Source organism: Notolepis coatsorum (assembly GCF_963971535.1).
Source record: "Notolepis coatsorum genome assembly, chromosome: 12".
In the NCBI taxonomy this organism is placed as follows: domain Eukaryota; kingdom Metazoa; phylum Chordata; class Actinopteri; order Aulopiformes; family Paralepididae; genus Notolepis; species Notolepis coatsorum.
Window position 1 is genome coordinate 55,688,577 of NC_140176.1, and position 9,721 is coordinate 55,698,297.

Consider the following 9,721-nt stretch of genomic DNA (forward strand, 5'->3'; position numbering starts at 1 on the left):
TGTTTCAAGATACTGGCTAGGCTACTCGGGGCTGTAGTGGTGAGTTAACTTGTTCCGTGTTCCGCAACTATGTCAAAAAGAAAAACGGAAACAACACATTATCATTGTCGTGTTACTTCACAGTACAAATACGTGAGTCTCCTGTTGTGGTTGTGACGAGTATCCTTTATTAGCTTAACTCTGTAGCAACATCACACAGGTGTATCTGTAGACAGTCTCCTCCCCACCGTATGTATATAATTTCTCCCCACCGCATGTATATTTTTTCTCGCACCCACCCACCCCCTCCTAATGTACAGTCTCCTCCCCATCATATGTAATCTCTGTTAGGATCTATGGGTAACAGTACTGTATATTTGCATATCGTATATGTCACAAATGTAACCGTACTATATACCTGTATGTCCCTATGCCATAAATGTCATGTATGTTGTGTATCTCATAAATGTCACTATGAATTGAAAATGGAAATGGGGGACCCTGATGTAAACAAGACTAACGTCTTTCTCTGGTCTGCATCCCCTTAACAATTGTGTGTATTGAGCCGTACTGTATTGTACCCATTTTGCAATCTGTTAAATATTGATTGATTGAACATTTTATTAACAGATTGCAGAATGGGTACAATACAGTACAGCTCCATACACAATTGTTAAGGGGATGCAGACCAGAGAGACTTTCGTCTTGTTTACATCAGGGTCCCTCATTTTCAATTCATCATAACATATATGACACACATGACATACAGATAGACAATACTGCTACATCTATACATTTATGACATACCAGATTTACAAATACAGTATTGTTTGTAACTGTACATTGGATTATCGACGAAACCTTACTTGGTCCCAAGAAGAGGGTCTCGTGTATTAAATAAAGTTTTCATTCATTCATTCACTCTGGATCTGGTAAATCCAGTAGCAATACACACAATTGTTAAGGGGATGCAGACCAGAGAAAGACGTTTGTCTTGTTTACATCAGGGTCCCCCATTTTCAATTCATAGTGACATTTATGACATACACAACATGCATGACATCATGACATAGGGACATACATGACTTGCAGGTATATAGTACTGTTACATTTGTCACATATACGATATGCAAATAATACAGTACTGTTACCCAGAGATCCTAACAGTAAATATATACATATGATGAGGAGGAGACTGTACATTAGGCGGGGGTGGGTGGGTGGTAAAAAATATATACATATGGTGGGGAGGAGACTGTCCATTGTTGTTGTGGCATAATTGCGAAACGTGTTTAGTGACGTCCCTTGTTTGTATGATAACAAGCCGTTTAGTTCATGGTTCAAAGTAATGGGAAAAGTGTGCTAGCTCGCCATCAATCAGAAGCTAGCCACAAGACTTGCATTCACGCTCTCCTGCACACAGCCTCCCTGCCTGGCACAACAACCACAAAAGTAGGGTCTATAGTCAGTCAGGACAGTAGGCTCTACAAGTAGGCTCCCTTAAAACGCTAACGCTATTAAACAAAATATACAGTGGAGGTTAAAATAAGAATATGACTTGGCCTGAAAAAAGTCAGATTTTTTTTGCTTTAATCCCTGTAAACATCTAGCCTAGCTAAGCACAATTGAATGTAAGTGGAATCATACGGACCAGCTAGCCTAGCCAAAAACATATTTTCCAGAGTTTTAAGCTAGGCTATCTGATCCGTATCCGCTTCCATTCATTTGTGCTAAGCTAGGCAAGCTGGCAGTGGGATAGCTTTCTACTGAACACACAGAGGAAATTAGTATCCATCTGACTGAGAAGACTAGGAGTGCTAAGTGCATTTCCCATAATGCTGGTGTGTTCCTTTTTAAATATTAAATACAGACCTCTTCCTGTCAACTATTGCATTTGCGAACATTGCAACAGGAAATAAATGTTTTTTTTAAGAATGTTTTCTGTTGTCCAGTTGAAAGCGTCTCTAGGCACTAAGTGATTGGGACATGTGTTAATGTGCGCAGAGTGCCAGGATGAGAGCAGCAGGTGTTGGGAAGGACTTCAAAGAGAATCCCAACCTGAGGGACAACTGGACGGATGCCGAGGGTTATTACCGTGAGTTCCCCGTCTGACCTTCACATTCATTATGCCTCTGTCAGGGGGACACAGCTTTTCATTGCTCGTCAGAAAAGATATCAGCAAAATTTACCACAAATGCGGTGTGTAGAAATGGTACTCTGGTAGAAATGTGCGCTAAGGTATACATTGAACCTCACCGGTTCCCGGCCGTATTTGTACGCTACACTTTGCTAGCTTCATATCGCAGCCCGAAAAATTGATATTGCAACTTATTTGTTAAACACCAACTTCTCAAAATTTCAATGACTAGTCTGTCTGTTTACAGGGGGCTGACATCTTAATTAGAGCGTGAAATCCGCAGGGTTCGCACAAGGTCCTTGAAGTGCTTGATTTTTGACAAGTGTCAAGGCCTGGAATTCCATTAACAGACTATTTTTTTAACAAGGTGCTTAAAAAGTCCTTTCGCATTGAACGTTTTGTTAATCCATGATAGAAAAATTCTGAATCAAGAAATTGAATTTCTTTATCTAAAGTGTAACTAATTGTCGGAAATTGGTTTTAAGGCATAAATATTGGATCCGATTTTTTCTTTTCAATAAAAAACAGCATTTACAAGTGAATTGTATCCTTTTTAAATGCCCTTTTAACACTTTAACTGCCGAAAACGCCGGAACTCGTCATTCCCCGCCATGCTCAAGTTGCCGAGGACGCCGTAACTTGTCTTTGATATCAATATTTCAAAAATCTGTGATCGAAATCATATTTCCGTTCTGGAGCCTTGACACACAGTGCTGATCTCCTCTCAACCCTCTAGCGGTTCAAGAGCGCCATCTGCTGGCCGATCGGCAGATCGAAACCGGATATCAACCTTTGAACCGGAAGGACTCACTCCATATGGGGTCCGGGCACTCGCTAATGTTAGAGACTCTGTCTTCACACAGTGAACATCGATCGGTGGAAATAACTCGAAAAAACAACATGATTTGGACGTATATACTATTATACAACCTGGAAATAGATTGGGCATTTCAACATCCCATAATCGAAAACTGTCTACTCCACGCTGATCGCCCAACGGCCCGAGGAGACTGGGGTGAGTTTTAGCGTGTAGTATTACCGTGTTCGATATAAACTGCTATGATGAACATATGACCCACATTAGATGAATGGTATAACGTTGCCCACGGAATTATAAACGCCCCCTCGCCCATCCGGTCAACATCAGATGACGTGTAGTAAATTCTAGAAGTACGTCCAGTTGAAATTTTTGATCTCGCACAGATTCCTACCAAACTGTATTTGATCATCAATATAATGCATTTGGGGCTATAAATCACGTTCTGGAGAAAGCTGCAGAAAGAGATGAAAACATACTTATACTTTAGACCATATTTTAGTATCAATATGTGAATGAAAAAGTTTAACGTTGCTACACCATGAACAATACATATAGGACATTGAATGGGCCCTAATAATGGCAATCTAGCAATAGAATTTAAAAAGTTATAGCCCTGCAAAGAAGGGGAACTTCTCCATGTTAAATAGAGCTGGCAAGGGATGGTATATCATGAATTTAACCTTGGGCAATCAAAGTGTTAAAATGAAAAATAGTGCTTGGGAAAGTACTTGAAAGTCATTGAATTTCATTTTGCAATGTCTGTGGGAACTCTGAATTCGTAATTTTTACTCCCAAGTCACATTAGATTCATCATGGCGCCGCCCAGTAAACAGACTGTCCGTTGAAATTTTGAGAAGTTGGACCATTTCAACAACTTCAGTGTTTGACAAATAAGTGGCCTGGATTCTATGTTTAGGTTAATATAAAATGGTTCTGAGTAAGTTTTCAGTTTCAGTCCATGTTAATTTGGCCGGCTGTGATATGAAGCTAGCTAGCAAAGCGTAGTAGTACATATACAGCCGGGAACCAGCAAACAGTCACCCATACTTTCTGTATTGGTTGAGCATTAGTATTTAGTATTACTGTTGAGCGTTTTGCAAAACTGTAAAATGTTGATGCTGATTTGTCATTAGTGTTGGTTATCTAATGCACCTGAGTGAAGAGAGGGAGATATGCGCTTGCAAGCTGGGACACTGTTGTGGTGTCGTCAACTTGATCTAGTTGGGTAGTGAAAATCAAACTTTGTAGTAGAATATATATACCGGTATATATTTTTTTTACTAGACATGCACTCGCAGACAAAAGGTGTACCAAATAATGCATACAATAAGACAGTGATTAGAGGAGACTTTTTTTTATATATATATATTTTAAAAACTTTTTAGACTATTATTGTCGCAAATGATTGCAATTAACGATATATTTCTCCAGCTAACGGGGCCGCCCCACTGACCCGCGTCTGCAGCGACACGGCTGCTCGTGGAGTGACGCAACCGTTCCCTGCCGCTACAATGAAATTTGCTGTGCGTGCCGCTGCACCATGCTGCGCCCGCATACTATTTGTACAGATGGTCAGTGTAACCCTAGCTAAGCTAGCTCCTGACAGTATGTGTAGCTTGCCAAATGACAACTGGCTACCACTTGATTGTGGGTTAACGGAATATGAAGGACATTATTGGCAGATGCATTAAGGTTCTAGCTCTATTTCTCTAATCTCTATTTAGGCTAGAGATGAGCTTTGAAAAGGAGGGGAAGTCTGATAATTAGCTATTGCTTGGATTGGTATTGTATTATGATATGAACCCAGCCAAAACATAGTACCACCCTAAGCTATTAGGTTAGTGTGTGTGTGGAGGGGGTCACTTTGTGTTTTCCTACAGCCAAAGAGCTATACAGTTAAGATGATTAGTTACTAGACTCTAAAATCGCATGTCTTTGTCTCTTAGCATCAGGTAGATGTTTCTTTTTGTCTTGCTATTGAAATAGATATAAACAATTATTTAATTTCAGTGGTGTTGGGATCGACCTATGAAAGTCCTGGTATTGTGACATTCCTATTGGCAACCATCTCTAAATACATTCCCAACCCAAACCCATACATGTATTTTTATTTAATTTTTTAATTTTTTTAATAGTCTAGTAACACACCCCTGTGACTACAATTGTGTGTACAGGGGTTAACATTGGAGAGACTCTTGACAAGCGCTATGACGTGTACGGCTACACGGGCCAGGGGGTGTTCAGCAACGTGATCAGAGCCAGGGACACCGCCAGGGCCGGCCAGGAGGTGGCAGTCAAGATTATCCGAAACAACGAGCTCATGTGAGTCCTCTGACCAACGGTTGTCTAATGTCTCATATTAGACTGCGTCTGCTCCAAACACATGTCAGAATTTCACACCTGAATATACAATACTTGAGGATTTTCTCTTTAAGTCGAGGTTTGCTTGAGCATATACATTTTCACATTGGCACTGTGAATTTTTTTTTTATTATTTATTTACAGGCAGAAAACTGGACTGAAGGAGCTGGAGTTTCTCAAGAAGCTGAACGACGCCGACCCGGACGACAAGTTCCACTGCCTGCGTCTGTTCAGGCACTTCTACCACAAGCAGCATCTGTGTCTGGTGTTCGAGCCCCTTAGGTACCGTGGAGGGCTGTCCATGCACCCATATCAATGTCAAATACAACCTAATCTGTCAAATGTAGACATTAATGTGTATTTATTTGGGTCAAATTTATAACTATGAACTAATAACTTCCATCAGTCGCACAACATTCCTGGATTGCTGACTGAAACTGTCCCTATAACATTTGTACACTTGTAACACTTAAAAAATAAGAATTTTATAAAATAAAATAAAAAGTATTGAAATGTATCTTAATCTATTCTAACCCAACTGTGGTAATACTATGTAATGTAATGTTTTTATCATGCATAGAATATTTGCTTACTAAATCAAAAATATATAATTTCAATCAATTGTTACGTGCTGACATATAGAATGTCCATAGATACTACTATGCTATTACGTGTGGCATCAAACTAAACATGGACATTTGTTATGTTGTGTACCCTCATAGTTGGAAGTCAGTACATTCATAGTCTCATGTGATTTCGAACTGCAAATATATGGGCTGTGCAAAAAGACATTCTAAACAATCTTCATACATTTTTCATCCACAGTATGAATCTGCGGGAGGTGCTGAAAAAGTATGGTAAAGATGTGGGCCTCCATATCAAGGCGGTCCGCTCCTACAGCCAGCAGCTCTTCCTGGCCCTCAAGCTGCTTAAGCGATGCAACATCCTCCATGCCGACATCAAGCCGGACAATATCCTGGTAAGTCACGAAGGCTAGCTGTCAAGTAAGATAGATTCTTATGTCTGGTCTGACTTGTCTGCTACCTCTCGTCTTCACAAGGAGTTCCCAACGGGAAGGAATATCTTATCTTATCTCCATCTTATCTTAAGGTGAACGAGTCCAAGACTATCCTAAAGCTGTGCGATTTTGGCTCTGCGTCGCACGTCGCCGACAACGACATCACGCCGTACCTGGTCAGCAGGTTCTACAGAGCTCCAGAAATCAGTAAGTTCAGTCAGCATCGCGTGTACAAGCATGCGTGGTACACACATCTTCCGACATGAGACCTGGTTCGTCGCACAGGATTGTACTGGTCATTAACAGGCTTCGTTCCTTCTCAGTCATAGGAAAACCGTACGACTATGGTATCGACATGTGGTCGGTCGGCTGCACCTTGTATGAGCTTTACACCGGCAAGATCCTGTTCCCTGGGTCTTCCAACAACCACATGGTCAAACTGGCCATGGACCTCAAGGGCAAGATGCCCAACAAGGTAGTATTGCGTTGAGAGAATATCCTCCGGCAAAAACTTCTGACCCGTTTCCTCTCATCCTTGATTCAAGGCAACGGTGTTGTCTCACCGCGAGGTGTTCCGATGTGTTGCAACGAGTGATGCAATGTTCCTTTTCTTGTTCTCTCAGATGATCCGTAAAGGCCTGTTCAAAGACCAGCACTTCGACCAGAACCTGAACTTCCTCTACATTGAAGTGGACAAAGTAACAGAAAGGGTGTGTTGCTCTTTCTCATTCTCATTGTACTTTAACAATCCGAGTTGGGAGCGTGTTGAGTTATACAAGTAACAAAGTACACAGAGAATCTATTTTCCTGCTGTTTAAATGGTCTAAAAATGCAGCATAAGATGCTGTCCCCCATAAGTTGATAATTCAAGTTGTTAGTCAACTAAGACATTTCTAATGGAATAGTGGTGGTTTATTGTCCTCCTGGCTTTGTTTAAAAAAGGATTTCCGTCTTTCATACAAAGTCTGGCAGCTAAACATTAGTGCTGCAGCAAGGTTTCTTTACATGTACCTTGTAATCTTTGTAAAAGACTAATAGATGAGTAAAACAGATCTCTATTTCAATGTATGACAAGCTCATTTATATTCCGGATTGTCTCTAAACATTTTCTTTTATATCTCGCTGTTCTCTTCCTGACCTTAGGAGAAGGTGACACTGATGAGCACCATCAACCCCACCAAGGACCTGCTGACCGACATGATAGGATGCCAGCGCTTGCCAGAGGAGCAGAGGAAGAAGGTGATGCAGCTCAAAGACCTGATAGACGGGACCCTTATGCTGGATCCGGCCAAGCGCATCACCATCAACCAGTCCCTGCAGCACCCCTTCATCCAAGAGAAGATCTGATTTTGATAGAGACACATTGGAGAGATACACAGAGCAGACACTCAAAACAACCAGGTACCAGACCAGCTGGAACTCTAGCAAGGCGGCCAACACACAGACTCCCATTGAGAATGTCATGGATCCCCCCCTCCCTCTCTCTTCCCCCTCCCTGATCCAGTTTGGAGTATGGATACCCACCATCTTGTTTTATTGTAAATAGGTCATTCAAATAGTAGCCAGTCTTGGAAACGTTGATTTTCTTTGTGATTATCGTAAACCTTTCTCCCATACCCCCCCCCCCCCCCCCCCCCCAGTGATACAGCTATGGACTTTTTTTCTATTTAACTGGCATTGAAGTGTGATAATAAAGATAAAAGACTATAATTTCTGTAAATATGTCTATTACATTATTAAGAATCTTGAGTGTCAGCCAGTTTTTAGAGTTTTTGTTCTAGTTGCAGATATCTAATGATGGCACATCCTTTTTTCTAAGATCACAGCTCATTGTGGGGCGATGCATGAGTTTGAATGTGCACCCTTTGTGCTCTAGGTTTCTGTGGTGCTGGCCTGTGTAAATGCTATCTGTGTGCAGCAATGTCCCCACATGTGACGGCACTACCCCATCCCCCGACCCCATTTCCCAGGCCTCCGGGCCTGAGCTGAAGGAATCGACTGGTGTGTTACTGTACTCCAATTTCAAAGCCAGGCAGTCGTCGTTTTTCTGTTGCCAAACAGTTGGCGCTTGTAGTCGTGTCAACGTATTTTTATGCACATTTTGAAGTTTTGCGTTGGAAACTATTGATGGAAACGGTGAAATTCGATATAACTTCCTCAATCGCGCATATATGTTTTTGCGCTCGCTTGACGTGGTTTTGGGGGATTTTGACTAACAGTTTATGCGGTAAATAGGTGTTGGAAACCCATTTATCAAATAAATAATGACATGGAGGATAAAAGTCTTTCATCACCAGAACTTCCCCAGAACTGGCAAATGCGGTGCTGCACTCAAATGCAACTGCTGCTGGTTGCGACTGGGAGTAACATGTAATGGAGCAAATGTAACGTTATGTTCATTATAATGTTATTTAGTCTGTTGGGAGCAGCCTTGTTAACCAAAGGGATGTAACATATCATGTCTATCCTATATCTCATGGCACATCACCCCTGTTACAATTGCTTGCAGTCACTCCTATGAAACACCCGTCACCTCATGCATCGGAATATTGGCACTTCATCTTGCTTCGGAAAGCAAGAAATATGGTCTTTAGATGAGCTGACATGAGAACCTGCCCAATAGTAGTCAATTCTAGACAGCCAAGCTTTGTATTTTCATTGGATGTTTTTCTTTTTCTTTTTTCTCTGGCATTGCTATGTTCCGTTTCAGGTAGAAAGATTATTCGCCTCAACCCAACTGATGGAAACTGACTAATCCTCCTTTCGCTCCTCTAGCTATAGGCCCTGGCTCTTTAGGCTCTCAGATTTAAGTGCCTCCCATATGAGCCTAGTTTGTTAAACACCAAACAAAGTCGGCCTCTGAAAGCCACACCTGTAACCCACTTCTCTTTCCCATGTGCTGTATATATTACATTGTTACCATCGTTCCATGTTTGAATTCTTTTTTTCATTAAGTGGTCAAAAAAACAAAAAAAACTTGTGATTTCAATAAAGAGTAGTTGTGAAACGAAGCTGATGAAAGAGCACCTTCAGTGTAACACAACTTTTAGTAATAAAATATTTCATATTCTACACTGAATCTCATTTATTTTTTACCAGCCATTTCATTATGGCATGACTACAATTAATGGTAATGAACTAATTAGTCATGGACTTAAGCTTAAAGTTCAGCCCCTGGTTACTAGAGCCCTCTGACATAAGACAAGAGCAACTACATAGCATTTGTTTGACTAATTCTATCGAAAGTATTGTATGAGAATAGTGAGTGAATACTTTGTAAATTATGCAACTGATAGTTAATGACTATCAGAGCGTTAGGCCCGCCTCCTAGGTTTTGGCCGGGAACTTCAGACAATACAGTTTTTTTTCTTTTTCTTTGCCGAGTCACTGATGACATGGAGTTAAC

The 9,721-nt window shown here is 41.1% G+C and overlaps 1 protein-coding gene across 1 annotated transcript in view; it reads left to right on the forward strand.

Annotated features, from left to right (window-relative positions):
• The window catches only part of prpf4bb (pre-mRNA processing factor 4Bb), a gene marked incomplete at its 5' end in the record, with an annotated part of 29,997 nt that extends 20,608 nt beyond the window's left edge, over positions 1-9,389 (forward strand). Inside the window, 8 exons of the mRNA XM_084326203.1 lie at positions 1,984-2,074; positions 5,111-5,258; positions 5,442-5,579; positions 6,123-6,276; positions 6,408-6,522; positions 6,639-6,790; positions 6,939-7,025; positions 7,459-9,389. Coding sequence (XP_084182329.1) covers positions 1,984-2,074; positions 5,111-5,258; positions 5,442-5,579; positions 6,123-6,276; positions 6,408-6,522; positions 6,639-6,790; positions 6,939-7,025; positions 7,459-7,662 — 1,089 coding nt within the window. The 3' untranslated portion in view covers positions 7,663-9,389. The remainder of the gene's footprint in view (positions 1-1,983; positions 2,075-5,110; positions 5,259-5,441; positions 5,580-6,122; positions 6,277-6,407; positions 6,523-6,638; positions 6,791-6,938; positions 7,026-7,458) is intronic.
• Between the last annotated feature and the right edge of the window lie 332 nt (positions 9,390-9,721).